At 29.4% G+C, this 20,923-nt stretch overlaps 2 protein-coding genes across 6 annotated transcripts in view; both read right to left on the bottom strand.

Annotated features, from left to right (window-relative positions):
• ena (ENAH actin regulator enabled) overlaps nt 1-4,729 on the bottom strand; it is a 195,494-nt gene extending 190,765 nt beyond the window's left edge. Inside the window, exons 1-2 of the mRNA XM_075313604.1 lie at nt 4,652-4,729; nt 2,831-3,135 (exon numbers count right to left, since the gene is read on the bottom strand). The gene's annotated coding sequence lies outside the window, so the exon portion shown is untranslated. The remainder of the gene's footprint in view (nt 1-2,830; nt 3,136-4,651) is intronic.
• A 3,064-nt stretch (nt 4,730-7,793) lies between these two features.
• Nucleotides 7,794-20,923, bottom strand: part of LOC142238670 (lysophosphatidylserine lipase ABHD12) — a 30,534-nt gene continuing 17,404 nt past the window's right edge. For 3 of the 5 annotated variants that reach the window (XM_075310371.1, XM_075310373.1, XM_075310372.1), the window contains 5 exons: nt 18,810-18,994; nt 13,921-14,039; nt 13,632-13,852; nt 8,746-9,258; nt 7,794-8,662 (listed from right to left, as the gene is read on the bottom strand). In XM_075310371.1, coding sequence (XP_075166486.1) covers nt 8,336-8,662; nt 8,746-9,258; nt 13,632-13,852; nt 13,921-14,039; nt 18,810-18,895 — 1,266 coding nt within the window. In that variant the 5' untranslated portion in view covers nt 18,896-18,994 and the 3' untranslated portion in view covers nt 7,794-8,335. Of the gene's footprint in view, nt 8,663-8,745; nt 9,259-13,631; nt 13,853-13,920; nt 14,040-18,809; nt 18,995-19,226; nt 19,360-20,923 lie in introns of those variants that run through there. The other 2 variants (XM_075310375.1, XM_075310374.1) reach the window with 2 other exon arrangements.

A 20,923-nucleotide genomic window follows, 5' to 3' on the forward strand; every position in this document is an offset into this window, starting at 1 on the left:
ATATGGTCCTAAAAGCCAGAGTTTTGGCCCAATTTGATTGAAATTTTGCACAGGGAGTAGAATTAGCATTGTAGCTATGCGTGCCAAATTTGGTTGAAATCGATTCAGTTTTAGATATAGCTCCCATATATATCTTTCGCCCGATATGCACTTATATGGACCCAGAAGACAGAGTTTTATCCCAATTAGCTTGAAATTTTGCACAAGGAGTACAATTAGTAATATAGTCATGCGTGCCAAATTTGATTGAAATCGGTTCAGATTTAGATATAGCTCCCATATATATATTTTTCTGATTTCGACAAAAATGGTAAAAATGCCAACGTTTTCCTTGTAAAATCGCCACTGCTTAGTCGAAAAGTTGTAAAAATGACTAATTTTAATTTTCCTCAACTTCTAATACATATATATCGAGCGATAAATCATAAATAAACTTTTGCGAAGTTTCCTTAAAATTGCTTCAGATTTAAATGTTTCCCATATTTTTTTACTAAAATTGTGTTCCACCCTAGTAAATTTTGAGTCTATAGATTTTGTAAAAGTCTATCAAATTCTGTCCAAATCGAGTGATATTTAAATGTATGTATTTGGGACAAACCTTTATATATAGCATCCAACACATTTGACGGATGTGATATGGTATCGAAAATGTGGTGCAGGGTATAATATAGTCGGCCCCGCCCGACTTTAGACTTTCTTTACTTGTTTTCTATAAATTTATTATTATTATAAAGTTCGTCACAAAACAATCATGCTAACGGTAGTCGATATGAGTGATTGTCAACAGGGAAATAAAAGTCGTAAATCGAATTTAGCTTTTTGTAATCTTCTTAATCGGCTTATAAACGTTTGATTTTTTTAATATCCCATAGCGACTAATCGACTACTAATCGAGTTTTCATAGTGACCCAAATAGAGTAATCCAACCTTAACAAAAAAACCGAAAAGGCAAATTTGAGTTGACAGGGAATGTGATAACTTCTTATTTCCATCCTATCTTTCTTTTAATCCCTTAGTGTGTCTAACGAATTCCCAGTTCCTGTTTCCCAACTAGGTCCGGGACCTATCCTCAACTCTTCACCGATATGATATGACAACAGTGACAAAGATAGTGTTCCAAGATCTCATCATCCTCGAAACACGCCCTAAGTTCATTATCCTTTGCTACTCCTAATCGGCATAATTCTACTCTGCCCTTTCAATTTTACGCGCCCTTGCATTATTCCCACGACCCTACTGACTGCCTTCTTGAGCAGTTCTCAATTTTTTTTTCTTACCTGGGAAACCCCACAGTATTATTCGTCGCCTTTCCGACCGTTGCCGGGTCTATATTGCTTTATGTATTTCCTGTGTCCGCATTGCCTCTATGGGCTTTGCTTTCTCAAAGTTCAATTCACTATATGTCCCACCTCATATCTCCAATTCATGAAGGCTATTGACTTCATTGTCCTCTAATAATCTGCGAAATGTTCAAATTTAAAAAAAAAAAGTGGAGAGTTTTTAACAATCCTAAATGGTAATGATTATCGAAAGTCGTCGTTTTGATTTTTACAAGTTTTGTTCAAAATTTTAAAAAGTGGACTCTTGAATTTTCGAGTTTTGCCAAAGTCTATTTTCTGATTTGATTTGATTTGATTTTCAAAAAAAAGTAGGTCGCTAAAAAAATAATTTTTCTCTTTTTTACATAAATTCGCGTATTGGAAAAGTCGATTTTTTGCTGTTTTCCTAATGTGAATCCCAGAATTCGATGTGCAGATGTCAAATCCTGCTCTGGAATCTTAAAGTTGCTCTTGTTGTATACAGTGAACAATCATGGTCTGAATTCGCTTACATACATAAATCGTTCTACAATAAAAAATATTGCCATAAATTCCTTAAAAATTTTGAAATAATTTCTCTAGCGGTAGATGGCCACTGGTCCACTTTTTTTTTGTTATTTATTGTTGCTGTTTGTTACTTTCCATTCCATTGTTGTACCACAGGTGATGTACTCTTCTCGTAACAGTGAGTGATGCCCGATTCTACGTTTAACTCAATGACAAGATACCTCCTTTTAAAGTCGAGTCCGAACGGCGTTTCACACTAAGGTTCAACTACTAAGAGAATCTTTGAAAGCGGATAACTCATCCCTGAAAAGCTTTTTGATGTTGGTTCCAGGCTGGGACTGAACACAAGATTTTTTGTATACAAGGCGGCTAACTATTGCAGCACGGTGAAAGTTTTTCTTCTCAGAAATGATTGGTGACATTTCCCCATTCATCAAAAAATCTATTTGTTATAGACGAGGTCGAACGATTTGGATGTAAGCAGTCGTGCTAAATATTGTTTTTGGAAATTTTGAAATTGTCATTAACAAAATTCGATAATAACATGGTTTAAAATTTCAGATTCCCCATGTGTTTCATTTGAAAATACCAATAGTCTCTCCCGCCCTACTCTAAGTATACTGTCTGGCCTTTGTATTGGCGTAAAATACAAGGAATATGAATACAGTTTTCCGAGTTTTCTTTTCGATGCTAGTTTTGATAAGAAAATCTGTATCAAAACAACAATAAAAAGGGCGTGTTGGCGATGAATGTTACAGAAGAAATTTGAAATAAAATAAGGCAAAGGGGAATATGTAAGGATATTCTCACTCTCCATATTCTGGGTTCGTTAAAATTTTCGACAATCGGAAAAAGATGGCAAATGTAGTTAACATGCGCGTTGACATTCTGATCTAATTGCAAATAGGACCGCCGACAATAACAACCACAATATTGTTGGAGTCTATTGGCATATTTGGTAAAAGTATTTGATAAAAAAAGATTGAAAAAATCGTTTCACTTACCACATAATTTGGTTAAATTCACAAAAAAACTGCTAATCACCAACCGATTTATCCTTTTTGTTTTTGTTGCTTTGCCAATTCTTAGTTTTTGCAAGAACGAACCGCCGCCTTAACTCGATGGGAGAATTCTTAGTTCTCACTGCAACCAAACTTATCACACTCTCTGTCACTATTCTCTCACTCACTCACGGATTTTGTCACCAAAATACACGACGAAGTCAATCTCGGCTCCCTGTTTTTTTAACTTGATTAAAATTTTCTCCGAAGTATTGATTAGGAAAATGCCCATAAAGTTATATGTTTTGCTATATTTTTATTCAGAGAGGGAATAAATATATTAAATTTGTTGATATCAACACCAAACGAATAACGAGTAGCCTTTGCCTTTTTCCAAAGAGAGAGAGGCGTTTCGTGGGGGTTCTGCTGTTTGTGGATGTTTATCGTTAGTCTTTTACACAAAGTATACACACACAGTCTCACTCAGAACAATATACATATGTGTGTGTAAAGCATTTGCACTATTTCGCTCTCTACTGTGGCCGGTTAGGAAGTGGCTGGCTGCTGCGTTTTTGAGAAAACAAACAAACTCGTACGTATACGCCAAAAAAAAACAAACAAACAGCAACAACAACAAACTTTATTCGAAGAAAATTCACTCCAATTTACTTGGGGCACTCTCACACTTCCACAAAATTTTTGTTGGTTAATATTACAATGTTTATCGCAAGTGTTTGTTGTTGTTGTTTTTATTTCTTGTAAAATGAAAACGCTATCGTTGTCTTCGCAGCAGCAGTAGGGCGGCGACTATGAATACTTCACACAACCGATAAAGCCACACACACACAAACTCTCAATAGAACTTTGCTGGGTCGTTGGAGTATAGAGAACATTCTTCCTAAATGCTTCCTCTTCTTGGAAATTTCGTATTACCAACTCCAATAAAGGGTTTATTTTTGTTAACTTTACTTTATGAAAAGTAGGTAAAATGCAATGAAGAGTAATTAATTGATACTCATCATTCCAGGATTTATTCATACAACTATCTTCTAGCCACTGCACTTTTATTTTCTGGCTGGAGTAAATTATAGTCGATAAACTTTTTCATGTACAACTATATATCGTGGTAGACGCGAACATTTCATTAGCGATTAATGAATGCATTCAATTATAAACTTTTAATTCACAAATACACAAGCAAAGTAAAACAAAGAGTTATATTTAATAACTTGTTATTTTCATTTTTTTTTTTTTGTTTTAAATAATTTCTTTATCTATGGAGTTGGTTTGTTTGACGGCTGCCTGCCAGTTCGAAATGAGGAAATGACACATGAATAAGGGAGAGAGCAAATGAAAGTCTCTCCCGAAAGAGCACGAAAAAGTAAACACAATGCGAATTGGGTGAACACAGCCAACGTTTCGAAAAAATTATGATAAGGATAATTTAATAGAGCTAATCCAAGTGAGGTCTATGAGCACTCCTTCAGAGCAATAAGAAAATGAAGTTTTCAATAAAAAAAATAATGGTCACCAGCTCATAGAATTAACACATGAATTATAAATTTAACAGTAAAAATTTATGTTTATCAATTCCATTTATATATTTTATTTTTTGTTTATTTATTGTTTATAGCAATAAATAATTAATCACTCTCCATTTCATTGAAATCATGTCTGGAATATTTAGAAAATCTTCTTGCACTAGTATCTTTTGATTGCAACTGATTCAAACGACTATAAAATGACAGAATTCCATCCGCCTTTTTTATTGAATTTATTTTAGTTTGCACATCTATTTATTAAATAATTCTATATTTTAATTACATTTTTTTCTTTCCGACTCAGCAAATACCAACCGCCACAAAACTGCTAAACTTCTATTTCTGAGCTCTCGCAATGTCGCTCTCAAGTAGTGTTGGGAAAGTAACGAGTATTTGATTACAAGTACTCGTTACTGACTAATTTTTTGAGTACTCATCACCATTAAATGAGTACTCAATATCTTCAATACAATCTCAATAAACACAAACGTTTGAAAAATGCTAAAATTCAACTATTTTTCTAACAGTTAGGGAATGTTAATGTTGAGAAATTGTTGAGGAGAAATTGTTTATGTTGTTGAGAATAGTTTTTCGAATGTAATGCGCTTTACAGACTATCAGTTATTCCGGACGACAGTGCTCGTGTCGAACATATCCCATATATTGTGCGCATTATAAGTTAAGTCCGAAGGCATAATCGATACTACTGCATGTTTATGGGATCGATAACACATTTACCGATTATTTAGTCATCGCCGACAAGTCGTATCGACCCGACACACTGTAAGATTCTTTACAAACACCGACATTCCGTCCGGAATAACTGATAGTCTGTAAAGCGCATAATCCTCAATTTGAAATTCATCGCCACTCATAAATTGATCAAACAGTTTTCAATGTGAGACAAACTAAACATTAACATTAACGGTATTGCAAATATTTGTCAAACAAAATTATCGAACTGAAAGTCAATACCAATATTCTAGGGTTTTATATATTTTATTCATTTTTGACATAAAAAGGTAATAATAGACATAAAAAGCTAAAAGAAAACAGAGTACTCGTTTAAGCCTAGTACTAAGATCACATTTTCGCACGAAAAACTGTTATATTCCATACAAAAAACGTTTGCGCGGAATAAATGCGAAATCTTTGTTTTGAACATTTTCAAACACATATTTATACAACCCTGGATTTTTCGCACGAAAAAATAGGCAGGCATATTATTTCGCATAAATAAGTTAACATCCCTGGGTTTGAGACCCTATTTACGGATGGAATCCTTTCTCTTAACTGTTTGGAAAGAAGGAAATATTAAAAATTACACAAAATGTCTTTCTATTGGATTTTTTATTAAAGTAACGAGTACTCAATTCAAAAGTATAGAGTAGTAACGAGTAGTCAAAAATAATCAGAAATTCCAACACTACTCTCAAGACAATTAGCAGATATCCGAGTCGAATTAATTAGCCGGCGTCATGTATTGTATTCAACGACGCTGGATAATGCATGACATGAAAGAGGTATAAACGTCAGAAGTTAATTCACAGTTCTGTTGTTTGTTTGCACTAGGTAGACGGCGCTTTTTCTTCTGTATGCCACAGGAAACAACATAGACCAAGAAAATGTATAGACGTCTTTTGACAATTCACAATGATTTTGTTTATTTGCAGCATAGACCAAGGAAGGTATAGACATCTCAAGTGAATTCACAGCGCTGTAGTTTGTCTGCACACCGTAGATGGCTCTTTTTCGTCTGCAATTGAGTGATTCTTTAATTTGGCTTTAATTTGTTTTCTTTCCTTTGTTCTCTCGTTGAAACACCAAATATTGTGAAAGTTTATAAAATACTATTCATCTAAACCTTTTTTGTAATGCAAATTTACTAATTTATACGGTTATTCTCGTTTTCCAAAAAGAAATTGAGTCACTTGACTGCGCAATTGAGTGGAATGACTGCGCACTGCAAATAAACAAAACCATGGTGAATTATCAAGGTATGTCTCTATATTTTCTTGGTCTATGTTTGCAGCATAGACCAAGAAAATATAAAGACATCGTTTGATAATTCACAATGATTTTGTTTATTTGCAATCATAGACCAATTAAAATAGAGACATACCTTGACAATTCACCATTGTTTTGTTTATTTGCAGCCATAGACCAAGGAAGGTATAGACAACGAAAGTGAATTCACAGCGCTATAGTTTGTCTGCGCACCGTAGATGGCTCTTTTTCGTCTGCAATTGAGTGATTTTTTAAATTTGGCTTTAATGTGTTTTCTTGATGAAACGCCAAATATTGGAAAAACATGTAAAATTCTATACATCGACACCTTTTTTGTAATGCAAATTGACTGATTTGTACGGTAATTCTCGTTTTCCAAAAAGAAATTGAGTCACTTGACTGCGCAATTGAGTGGAATGACTGCGCACTGCAAATAAACAAAACCATGGTGAATTATCAAGGTATGTCTCTATATTTTCTTGGTCTATGTTTGCAGTGCGCAGTCATTCCACTCAATTGCGCAGTCAAGTGACTCAATTTCTTTTTGGAAAACGAGAATTACTGCATAGACCAAGGAAGGTATAGACATCTCAAGTGAATTCACAACGCTGTAGTTTGTCTGCACACCGTAGAGGGCTCTTTTACGTCTGCAATTGAGTGATTTTTTAATTTGGCTTTAATTTGTTTTCTTGTTCAAACACCAAATATTGGAAAAACATGTAAAATTCTATACATCTACACCTTTTTTGTAATGCAAATTGACTGATTTGTACGGTAATTCTCGTTTTCCAAAAAGAAATTGAGTCACTTGACTGCGCAATTGAGTGGAATGACTGCGCACTGCAAATAAACAACACCATGGTGAATTATCAAGGTATGTCTCTATTTTAATTGGTCTATGATTACTGTACAAATCAGTCAATTTGCATAACAAAAAAGTGTGGATGTATAGAATTTTATATGCTGTTACAATATTTGGTGTTTCATCAAGAAAACAAAGGAAAGAAAACAAATTAACGGCAAATTAAAAAATCACTCAATTGCAGACGAAAAAGAGCCATCTAGGGTGTGCAGACAAACTACAGCGCTGTGAATTCACTTGAGATGTCTATACCTTCCTTGGTCTATGTTGCAGTGCGCAGTCATCGCACTCAATTTCACGGGAATTTCCGTACAAATCAATCAATTTACGGAATTTTATAAGCTTTTACAATATTTGGCGTTTCATCAAAAGAACAAAGGAAAGAAAACGAACTAAAGAGAAATTCAAAAATCACTCATTTGCAGACAAAAAAGTGCCATCTCTGTGAATTGGCATAAGACGTCTATACATTTTCTTGGTCTATGACAAGACCTTGAGAAATCGGCCCTTAGTATTTTATAAATACTTACCTCATAAATAATTTTAAAAATTCTGATTGTTTTTCTTTTAATAATAAATATAAATAAACATTTATTTGCAATATTCTTCTTGCTCATTTACTAAATCGAGTCCGATTATGTTCGCAAAGTTAATTATTTTAGGTTTATTATTTTTATTTAATACTATGACTTAAAATTCTGCGACAACAGACAAATTAATATACATTAGGCAATAAGCATTCATTTGAAAATATTTTTGAAAAAATAATTGCCTACAAAATTGAACACAAATAAAATATACTGAAAATAATCACCAATTAAGTTTTGTTTGTTTTTTCTTGAAAAAGTAATGGAGGGAGTGTGACATGTGTTTTTTTTTTTTGCACAGATCAATACATTTTTTTGTTGATTTGAACTACAAACATTATAAAGCTACTTTTTCTGGATTTTCTCACATGCAAGTTTATACAAAATTAGGAGTATTATAAATTCTTTTACTTATATACTCAAATTGATCTAATATGATTTGCAGTGATTAGGCTGTGAGGCTATCTAGGGCTTAAACACCATTTTTTCTTTCATCTCAATATTCTTGGGCTTAGAAAATATCCTTGTGATAATTATTGACAAAATTTTTAATTAGATCGGGTAATTCGGGTGCATAGCATATGTATTTATGGCCAAATTTACGCGATCCATCAAAACGATGGAATTCAATGGGACCCCATGATTTACCTCTGGTATCCAAGGCAATACGATAAAGTTTATAGCCCAACTGAAATGGTACCACATAATCATCTTCCGCATGTAATATCATAATCGGTTGGCGGAATTCACTAATGTGTTGATCCGATTCAAAACGCAAAGAATTTGTGTACATGGGTCGGGCAATGGTGTGATCGAACCAAGGTAAATTTTTGAAGGGCTATGAGAAGAGAAAAATACAAAAGAGCGAAAATAAAATTAAAATTCCCAAAAACTTTCCACAAATATTAGTCCTCAACTTACCCTAGCAAATGGATGCATTCTTATCTCATCTTTTATATTCGTAAATGGCGCCTCCAAAATTACACCTCTGGCTGCCTTATCATCCAAATGATTCAATTGTGACAACATATTTGTGGCCACCCCTGTGCCCAACGAATGACCCCATATGAATATTGGATTGCTGGTCAAGTTGTTAATGTAATTATAAACAGTCATAGCATCTCGCACCACACCCTCTTCTGTTGGTGAAATGGGATCTGAATCGCCATAGCCACGGTAATCGAACGATATCACATGATAGCCTAGATTTCTTAAAAGTTTATAGACATCCAAACGATGTCCCGATCCTCGTGACGCTGTATTGCCATGCAAGTAGAGGACAATTGTATTGCCTGGTACTTTCAATAAGCGTTCATAGAAGAGTTGCTCATTTTCCGTATTCACCAAGGGGAATGATGATTTTATCTCAGTTTCTAGTTTATCCAAATTTTCATCTTTGACATTGGTGATATTTTTCAAATCCTCATGAGCTTCCTAGAAATATACGTGAATTTGATAGCATATATCTTTAAAAAGTGCCAATAGTTTGGGGATATGTATATGTTTTTATATTTAAGATGATTAGTAATAGAGTAACGGATCAATTGTTGGCATGACTTTCCACCCTGAAGTTTTCGATTCAATTTCAGGTTTATATGGTGGTCAAATCCTTTAGTAATGATGGCCATAGTACTGGGTATTTCAGTACAATAAATTTTATTTCTATAGAAAATTTTCTCATAATTTTATTTCTATATAAAATTTTGTCAAAATTTTATTTCTATAGAAAAGTTTGTCAAAATTTTATTTCTATAGAAAATTGTGTCAACATTTTATTTCGATAGAAAATTTTGTCAAAATGTTATTTCTATGGAAAATTTATGTCAAAATGTTATAGATTCAATTTCACGTTTATATAGTGGATAAACCCATTAGTAATGATGGACATAGTACTGGGTATCTCAGTACAATAAATTTTATTTCTATAGAAAATTGTGTCAAAATTTTATTTCTATAGAAAATTGTGTCAAAATTTTATTTCTATAGAAAATTTTGTCTATGGAAACTTTTGTCAAAATGTTATTTCTATAGAACATTTATGTCAAAATTTTATTTCTATAGAAAATTTTGTCAAAATTTTATTTCTATAGAAAATTTTGTCAAAATTTTATTTCTATAGAAAATTTTGTCAAAATTTTATTTCTATAGAAAATTTTGTCAAAATTTTATTGCTATAGAAAATTTTGTCAAAATTTTATTTCTATAGAAAATTTTGTCAAAATTTTATTTCTATAGAAAATTTTGTCAAAATTTTATTTCTATAGAAAATTTTGTCAAAATTTTATTTCTATAGAAAATTTTGTCAAAATTTTATTTCTATAGAAAATTTTGTCAAAATTTTATTTCTACAGAAAATTTTGTCAAAATTTTATTTCAATAGAAAATTGTGTAATATTTATTTTTATAGAAAATTTTGTCAAAATTTCATTTCTATAGAAAATTTTGTCAAAATTCTATGTATATAGAAAAATTATGTCAATATTTTATTTCTTTAAAAAATTTTGTCAATATTTTATTTCTGTAGAAAATGTTATCAAAATTTTATTTCTATAGAAAATTGCGTAAAATATTTATTTTTATAGAAAATTTTGTCAAAATTTTATTTCTATAAAAAATTTTGTCAAAATTTTATTTCAATAGAAAATTGTGTAAAATATTTATTTTTATAGAAAATTTTGTCAAAGTTTTATTTCTATAAAAAATTTTGTCAAAATTTTATTTCTATATAAAATTTTGTCAAAATTTTCTATAGAAAATGTTGTCAAAATTTTATTTCTGGAGAAAATTTTGTCAAAATTTTACTTCTATAGGTTAGGTTAGGATTTTGTCAAAATGTTATTTCTATAGAAAATTTTGTCAAAATTTTATTTCTATAAAAAATGTTGTCAAAATTTTATTTCTATGGAAAATTTTGGTAAAAGTTTATTTCTATAGAAAATTTTGTCTAAATTTTATTTCTATAGAAAATTGTGTCAAAATTTTATTTCGATAGAAAATTTTGTCAAAATTTTATTTCTATAGAAAATTTTGTCAAAATGTTATTTCTATAGAAAATTTATGTCAAAATTTTATTTCTATAGAAAATTTTGTCAAAATTTTGTTTCTATAGAAAATTTTGTCAACATTTTGTTTCTATAGAAAATTTTGTCAACATTTTATTTCAATAGAAAATTGTGTAAATATTTATTTTTATAGAAAATTTTGTCAAAATTCTATTTCTATAGAAAAATTATGTCAAAATTTTATTTCTTTAAAAAATTTTGTCAATATTTTATTTCTATAATACATTTTGTCAAATTTTTATTTCTATAGAAAATTTTGTCAAACTTTTATTTCTGTAGAAAATTTTGTCAAAATTTTATTTCTATAGAAAATTCTGTCCAAATTTTATTTCTATAGAAAATTTTGTCAAAATTTTATTTCTATAGAAAATTCTGTCCAAATTTTATTTCTATAGAAAATTTTGTCCAAATTTTATTTCTATAGAAAATTTTGTCAAAATTTTATTTCTCTAGAAAATTTTGTCAAAATTTTATTTCTATAGAAAATTTTATTTCTATAGAAAATTGTCAAAATTTTATTTCTATAGAAAATTTTGCCAAAATTTTATTTCTATAGAAAAATTTGTCAAAATTTTATTTCTATAGAAAATTTTGCCAAAATTTTATTTCTATAGAAAATTTTGTCAAAATTTTATTTCTATAGAAAATTTTGTCAAAATTTTATTTCTATAGAAAATTTTGTCAAAATTTTATTTCTATGGAAAATTTTGTCAAAATTTTATTTCTATAGAAAATTTTGTCACAATTTTATTTCTATAGAAAATTTTGTCAAAATTTTATTTCTATAGAAAATTTTGTCAAAATTTTATTTCTATACAAAATTTTGTCAAACTTTTATTTCTATAGAAAATTTTGTCAAACTTTTATTTCTATAGAAAATTTTGTCAAAATTTTATTTCTATAGAAAATTTTGTCAAAATTTTATTTCTGTAGAAAATTTTGTCAAAATTTTATTTCTATAGAAAATTTTGTCAAAAATTTATTTCTATAGAAAATTTTGTCAAAATTTTATTTCTATAGAAAATTTTGTCAAGATTTTATTTCTATAGATAATGTTGTTAAAATGAAATTTTGTGATGTATCTCTTAGTTGCAAAATCTACCAAAAAATCAAGAATTTTACCAATCTACCAAAGAGTAAGAAATCGATCATTTTTGGTAGAATTCTACCAACCAAGAATTAAGCCAGTTTTTCTGGGGCTTACTACTACCATTGATATAGGGAGTGGTAACAAGAAATCCATTGCTTTCCAATAGAAGGCGTTAGTTATCAGTACCTTGCGTTGTATGAGTCTCATCGCACAGTGGTACTAAATCAGGATTTTTAGAAATAATTTTGAACAGAGAAAGATATCGACATAATATCTTTGTGTGAAAGCTGAGGTGTTTTCCTCTAAGTTTGCAAATTTGTGGGTCCCTGTAGGGGTTGAAAGTTGGTCACCTCGGGTGACTTCTTTGCTGGATAGAACTTGCAAACCCCTACAAAACAGGTGCGTGTGTGTGCGAATATCTCTTATATGGGCCCCACAATTTTTCTTTTTGAAACATTTTAACAAAGTGCGATCAGTATTTTGAAACTAGTAGGACCTTTTGTGCATATTCTTGACTGCATTCCAAAATTCTACGAATTAAAGAAGTAAAAGTTGTGCACCTGTGGGCTTTAGATTAAAAGTTGTATGCTCATATGCAAAACAATTTAATTACAGTTTATTGACGGAATGTCAATAAATAGACTTGAAGTTTTTTTTTAAGTTTTTTGTAGACCCTACAATTTGAAATTAAAAAAATAGAGTTTTGACCAATTTTTCGAAAAAGATCTTTCGATCTTAAAATTTTTTTCTAACACGAAAACTTAAAGGAAAACACCACTACGTTTACAATAAGAAAGCATTATTTCCCTAAACAAAAAGCGATTTGGAACCACTGTGTGTGGGTCCATTTCCGCTAGATTGTGTTAGAAAGATGATATTTTGTACGAAAATTGTTTTTCCAGGTTTTTAATTGGTTGACTCAGTTTTGCTTCAGCGTGCATCAAAGATGGACACTAGCAAACAGAAGAGCCGCTACATATATTTTTTTTTGGTTAGTCAGACCACGTGGCTACTTCGAGGGCAAGTCTGCTTTAATGAATACTCAATTAATATTAAAGGAACGTGAACAATAGTGCAGACTATGTCATACGTTAGGTTAGGTATAGTGCAGCCCGATATTTCAGGCTCACTTAGACTATTCAGTCCATTGTGTTGCCACAGTGGTGAATTTCTCTCTTATTATCGAGTACTGACCGATTCTATGTTGAGTTCAATGACAAGGGACTTCCTTTTCATAACCGATTCCGAACGGCGTTCCACATTGCAGTGAAACCACTTATAAAAGCTCACAAATGTAAACAGCATTACTGAGAGTGGATTTTTTTGTGTTTCGTCGAAACTGGGTTTGAAACCACGACCCTGTGTATGCAAGGCGGGCATGCCATTGTCCCACAGTGGCTCTCTGGCTCATAGCATAGCAGATCGCCATTGAAAATCGCATGTGAAAAGTCATCTAGAGGCTCTACTAAATTCAATTTTTTTATTTCTTCGCTCAAATGAACTTGGGAAGGAAGGCAAACGATCGGGAATGGATGATTTCCGTCCTATGACGGGATATATGAGTCGCTTTTTTTTAATTTTCGTCAACAACATGTTGGTATCTTCCCCCTCATAGAGATAAATGTCTTCCTTAATTAATTTTATTAAAGACTTACATCGCTCAACTGTAGTTCTTTGGCAAAACGTTTGGCTACATGTTTTGGTAGAACATGCCATAAACCAATTCGGACATGACGTTTTGTTACACTCGAGCCGTCCTTATCATCAGATACACTAACTTCCACATCAGAGTCTGGAACGTTTAGGAAAAAACTACGTGTGGCATAAAGGCCAACACTTGATGGATTACTTAAATCGAGATCTCTTGGATATGTAACTGCAAAATAGAAAAAATTCGACTAAATTATATGCAAATTTCTATAAAATAAATCTCACACAACTTACTAAATGTTAAAAATAATATGCCTCTTTGCAGCGTCACTGAGTATCGAAATACCAGAGGGAATACTATGAAAACTAATGAGAATGCCAATAGGCATATTTGTACAGTAACTAAAGATATTCTGAAATGATACCAAAAAAAAAAAAAGAGAGGAGACAAAAAGCAACAACAATAATCACAATTAATTCAATTAAAGCCATTTTATTGTTAATAAATCACAACAAAAGAATAATCTACACTACAGAGCAGATGAATGCATGACTGTATGGTGCCAATGACAATGATATGACGAATAGTGTATTTTTTTTTTGTATAGGACAAAACAAAACATAAAAAACCAGAGAGTGCATTACAATTAATTCTAGTTAAATACAAAATAACAACACAAAACAGGGGTTATACACTACATGGCACTACATGGGAAATATATGTACTTCGTAGGGGTCATTTTCAATTCAATGAGCAAAAATTTTTAAGAAATTATAATCAGAATAAAAAATCTCACTTTTTGATCATTTCAGAAGATTTTTTTAATATATTTTTTTAATTATTAAATTGGTATCGGACTAGATAGATGACACTGTATTTTTTATACCCTGCTCCACACTGTGGAACAGGGTATTATAAGTTAATGCATATGTTTGCAACACCCAGAAGGAGACGAGATAGACACATGGTGTCTTTGGCAAAAATGCTCAGGGTGGGCTCCTGAGTCGATATAGCCATGTCCGTCTGTCCGTGAACACATTTTTGTAATCAAAGTCTAGGTCGCAGTTTTAGTCCAATCGACTTCAAATTTGGCACAAGTATGTGTTTTGGCTCAGAATAGATACCTATTGATTTTGGAAGAAATCGGTTCAGATTTAGATATAGCTCCCATATATATATTTCGCCCGATATGGACTTATATGGCCCCAGAAGCCAGAGTTTTACCCTAATTTGCTTAAAATTTTGCACAAGAAGAACAATTAGTACTATAGTCAAGTGTGCCAAATTTTATTGAAATCGGTTCAGATTTAGATATAGCTCCCATATATATCTTTCGCCCGATATGGACTAATACGGTCCCAGAAGCCAGAGTTTTACCCCAATTTGGTTGAAATTTTGCACTAGAAGTACAATTAGTAGTGTAGTCAAGTGTGCCAAATTTTATTGAAATCGGTTCAGATTTAGATATAGCTCCCATATATATCGTTCGCCCGATTTACACTCATATGACCATAGTGGCCAATCTTTTACTCCGATTTAATTGAAATTTTGCACAGGGAGTAGAACTGGCATTGTAGCTATGCGTGCCAAATTTGGTTGAAATCGGTTCAGATTTATATATAGCTCCCATATATAGCTTTAGGCCGATTTACACAAATATGACCACAGAGGCCAATTTTTTGCTCCGATTTAGTTGAAATTTTGCACAGAGAGTATAATTAGCATTGTAGCTATGCATGCCAAATTTGGTTGAAATCGTTTCAGATTTAGATATAGCTCCCATATATATGTTTTTCTGATTTCGACAAAAGGGTCTAAATACCAACATTTTCCTTGTAAAATCGCCACTGCTTAGTCGAAAAGTTGTAAAAATGACTAATTTTCCTTAACTTCTAATACATATATATCGAGCGATAAATCATAAATAAATTTTTGCGAAGTTTCTTTAAAATTGCTTCAGATTTAAATGTTTCCCATATTTTTTTACTAACGACATAAATTTTGAGTCTATAGATTTTGTAGAAGTCTATCAAATTCTGTCCAGATCGAGTGATATTTAAATGTATGTATTTGGGACAAACCTTTATATATAACCCCCAACACATTTGACGGATATGATATGGTATCGAAAATTTAGGTCTACAAAGTGGTGCAGGGTATAATATAGTCGGCCCCGTCCGACTTTAGACTTTCCTTACTTGTTTTTTTTTTTTTTTAAGTTTTTGATCAAAATTTTGCCATTTTTTCCCCCTTGAAAACTTTGTCAAAATTTTATTTCTCTAGAAAATTTTCTCAACATTTACTTCTATAGAAAATGTCAAAATTTTATTTCTATAGAAAATTTTTGCAAAATTTTATTTCGATAGAAATTTTTGTAAACATTTTATTTCTATAGAAAATTTTTGCAAAAATTTTATTTCTTTAGAAAATTTTGTCAAAATTTTATTTCTATAGAAAATTTTGTCAAAATTTTATTTCTATAGAAAATGTTTGCAAAATTTTATTTCTATAGAAAATTTTTGCAAAATTTGATTTCTATAGAAAATGTTGTCAAAATTTTATTTTTATAGAAAATTTTGTCAAAATTTTATTTCTATAGAAAATTTTGTCAAAAATTTATTTCTATAGCAAAATTTTTCAAAATTTTATTTCTATAGAAAATTTTGTCAAAATTTTATTTCTATAGAAAATTTTGTCAAAATTTTATTTCTATAGAAAATTTTGTCAAAATTTTATTTCTACAGAAAATTTTGTCAAAATTTTATTTCTATAGAAAATTTTGTCAAAATTTGATTTCTATAGAAAATTTTGTCAAAATTTGATTTCTATAGAAAATTTTAGTCAAACTTATATTTCTATAGAAAATTTTAGTCAAACTTATATTTCTATAGAAAATTTTGTCAAAATTATATTTCTATAGAAAATTTTGTCAAAATTTTTTTTCTATAGAAAATTTTGTCAAAATTATATTTCTATAGAAAATTTTGTCAAAATTTTTTTTCTATAGAAAATTTTGTCAAAAATATGATTTCTATAGAAAATTTTGTCAAAATTTGATTTCTATAGAAAATTTTAGTCAAACTTATATTTCTATAGAAAATGTTGTCAAAATTATATTTCTATAGAAAATTTTGTCAAAATTTGATTTCTATAGAAAATTTTGTCAAAATTTGATTTCTATAGAAAATTTTGTCAAAATTTGATTTCTGTAGAAAATTTTGTCAAAATTTGGTTTCTATAGAAAACTTTGTCAAAATTTGATTTCTATAGAAAATTTTGTCAAAATTTGATTTCTATAGAAAATTTTATCAAAATTTGATTTCTGTAGAAAATTTTGTCAAAATTTGATTTCTATAGAAAGCTTTGTCAAAATTTGATTTCTATAGAAAATTTTGTTAAAATTTGATTTCTATAGAAAATTTTGTCAAAATTTGATTTCTATAGAAAATTTTGTCAAAAATATGATTTTTATAGAAAATTTTATCAAAATTTGATTTCTATAGAAAATTTTGTCAAAATTTGATTTCCATAGAAAATTTTGTCAAAATTTGATTTCTGTAGAAAATTTTGTCAAAATTTGATTTCTGTAGAAAATTTTGATTTCTATAGAAAACTTTGTCAAAATTTGATTTCTATAGACAATTTTGTCAAAATTTTTTTTCTATAGAAAATTTTGTCAAAATTTGATTTCTATAGAAAATTTTATCAAAAATATGATTTTTATAGAAAATTTTGTCAAAATTTGATTTCTATAGAAAATTTTGTCAAAATTTGATTTCTATAGAAAACTTTGTCAAAATTTGATTTCTATAGAAAATTTTGTCAAAATTTGATTTCTATAGAAATTTTTGTCAAAATTTGATTTCTATAGAAAATTTTGTCAAAATTTGATTTCTCTAGAAAATGTTGTCAACATTTTATTTCTATAGAAAATTTTGTCAAAATTTGATTTCTATAGAATATTTTGTCAAAAATATGATTTTTATAGAAAATTTTGTCAAAATGTGATTTCTATAGAAAATTTTGTCAAAATTTGATTTCTATAGAAAATGTTGTCAAAAACGTGTTTCTATAAAAATTTAAGTATATCTTGTTTGGAGAGGAATATTTTGCAAAATCTACCAATGAAAAATTTCATAGGCACAATTTTAATAATTTTGTTTTTATGTGCCTGAGTATATTGAATACCTTGCCATACAGAATATTGTAGAATTGATGGCTATATGTACACCATTATAATATTCTGTTTAAAGTCTTTAATATTTATAAAAATAAAAATAAAAAAACATTCCTATTATTTAATTATTATGATAAGTGATATCAAAATGACACGTTACTTGCGAATCAAATTTGAATCACAACCATTTGCAAAATTTAAACGCACAACAAAGTCCAATTTTTTTACATAGTATGTGGGGGGCTACATTATCTTCATAATAAATCATTTGGAAATTCCTCGAAATCAATAAAAAAAAATTGATACTAAGTATGATATACATATATTATATGATATGCATTTGTATCGCATAGTCAAAAAATAAATTTACTTCGAGGAAAACATATTATGAATGTTCATAATAACTGTATGGACAAAAAATATCTGTATTCACAGCAAAAAAACAAAAAAAAAACACTGCTAATAATAGCAAACAATGACTTCGAAGGAATTAATGATATTTTAAAAACTGTTATGTTGATGTTAACGAAATTATGTGATGGCAAGTCCAAATTCCATCCAGCTAATGTTGCTTCAACAGTAATTTCAAAAAAATTCAGATTTTCTAACCCAAAGTCTGCTATTGCAAATTTCAAAGAGAAGGAATCTACCCGCTATTGTTATGCTATGGTTAGTAAAGTTTTTCTCTATGAGTATAAGAAGATCAAATAACGGGACTTTTATCTTAATTTAAAGAGTTGTATAGGATTATTTATTATAGCCATACTAGCACAAAATACTTCTTTAATAACATGGACTTTTACAAAATTACAAGAACAAAAGTTTACAAACATAATACAAAACAAAAACAAACATTTACTTATGATCGTGTACGATATAGCTTTGAGAGTTGTGTTTGTGGGTGTATTTGTGGGATTTATCGTAAAGAGTGAGATCATGTATGTGTGTATGTTCTTATATGAAGAGGTCATGTACGTGAGTATGATACGAGATAGCAATACTTACAACCCAGTTAGCCAAATTATTACAAATATTCCGGGAATGATTGTGGCGCGAAAAACTAAATTTAAAAATTTATAACTTTCGTACATGGTGCTTTTGTTGTATATTTACGTAGTCTTAATATCAGGATTACTAAATTGTTTAAAGCCAGCTTTAATATTACTTAAATTAATTTGTTCTTTGTTTCTCTAGCCAACAAAAAAAAAAGAGATAAATAAAAACGGAATTTATTTCAAGCACACTTTTTGCGTTTTAGAAAAATATTCACTGTTTTACATTTTTTTTAATTATAATATATGGGATCATTTTTGAGTTTTTGTTTTTATGTTTTATTATAGCAATAGATACATAATGGAAATGTTAAAAAATTGCAGTTTTCAATTGTTTTATTTTTTTTGTCTAAAAAATATCAATAAATACACTTTTAACATTTATTGCAAGATAATCCTTTTTCTTTTTCAATTTCAATTATTTGTTGTTTGTAAATACTGCGTCTCAATGTTGGTATTTGAACTTTTGGAGTTTTTTATTTTCACAATGATTTACTGTTGAACTGTGCCAATTAAGAAAAACAAAAATAATAGGAAAATATGACAAAGAAAAAAGAGAAAATAGAAATAGAAGAAAGGAAACAAAGAAGAGTTTAATTATTTCATATAATTAAAAAAAACTCGAAGGATTATTAAACAAAAGTTTAAAGTCATAATGCTATAGCCAGGTACTCTGGTCAGATACTAGTTCCTCTTAAGCATTTATAAGTGTATTTAGTAATAATTAAGAATGACACAAAAAAGAGAATTAAACTATGAAATTTTGAGGTCAGAATACAATAGCCAGGCAATCCGGTCAAATACTAGTCTCTGCTAAATACAGGACTATCATCACGGTTGCCATTCGAGGCAAAAATAATCTACCAAAATTGGGAGAAATTTTTACCAAGAAACTATCAAACAAAAAAATTCTTATTTGGTCAAAATTTTATTTCTATAGAAAATGTTGTCAAATTTTTATTTCTATAGAAAATTTTCTCAAAATTTTATTACTATAGAAAATTTGGTCAAAATTTTATTTCTATAGAAATGTTTCTCAAAATTTTATTTCTATTGAAAATTTTTCTCAAAATTGTATTTCTATTGAAATTTTTTCTCAAAATTTTATTTCTATAGAAAACTTTGTCAAATTTATATTTCTATAAAAAAACCTTTTGTCAAAATTTTATTTCTATAGAAAATTTTGTCAAATTGTATTTCTATAAAAAATTTTGTCAAAATTGTATTTCTATAGAAAATTTTTTCAAAATTTTTATATCTACAGAAAATTTTGTCAAAATTTTATTTCTATAGAAAATTTTGTCAAAAATTTATTTCTATAGAAAATTTTATCAAAATTTTATTTCTACAGAAATTTTTCTCAAAATTTCATTTCTTTTTATTCTATAGAAAATGTTGTCAAAATTTTATTTCTATAGAAAATTTTGTTAAAATTTTATTTCTATAAAACCTTTTATCAAAATTTTATTTCTATAGAAAATTTTGTCAAAATTTTATTTCTATAGAAAATTTTGTCAAAATTTTATTTCTGTAGAAAATTTATGTAAAAATTTTATAGCAAATGTTGTAAAAATTCAATTTAGAAACATTTATCACAATTTTATGCAGAAGAAAAGTGTTGTTCCACCAAGACAACGCACCGTGCCACAAGTCATTGAGAACGATGGCAAAAATTCATTAATTGGGCTTCGAATTGCTTCCCCACCCACCGTATCCTCCAGATCTGGCCCCCAGCGACTTTTTCTTGTTCTCAGACCTCAAAAGGATGCTCGCAGGGAAAAAATTTGGCTGCAATAAAGAGGTGATCGCCGAAACTGAGGCCTATTTTGAGACAAAACCGAAGGAGTACTACCAAAATGGTATCAAAAAAATTGGAAGGTCCTTATAATCGTTGTATCGCTCTTGAAGGGAACTATGTTGAATAATAAAAACGAATTTTGACAAAAAAAATGTGTTTTCTTTGTTAGACCGGGGACTTATCACCCAACCTGTTATGAGCACAGAGGCCAATTTTTTGCTCCGATTTAGCATTGGAGCTATGCGTGCCAAATTTGGTTGAAATCGGTT

The sequence above is a fragment of the Haematobia irritans genome, chromosome 5 (genome assembly GCF_050003625.1).
Source record: "Haematobia irritans isolate KBUSLIRL chromosome 5, ASM5000362v1, whole genome shotgun sequence".
Classification (NCBI taxonomy): Eukaryota; Metazoa; Arthropoda; class Insecta; order Diptera; family Muscidae; genus Haematobia; species Haematobia irritans.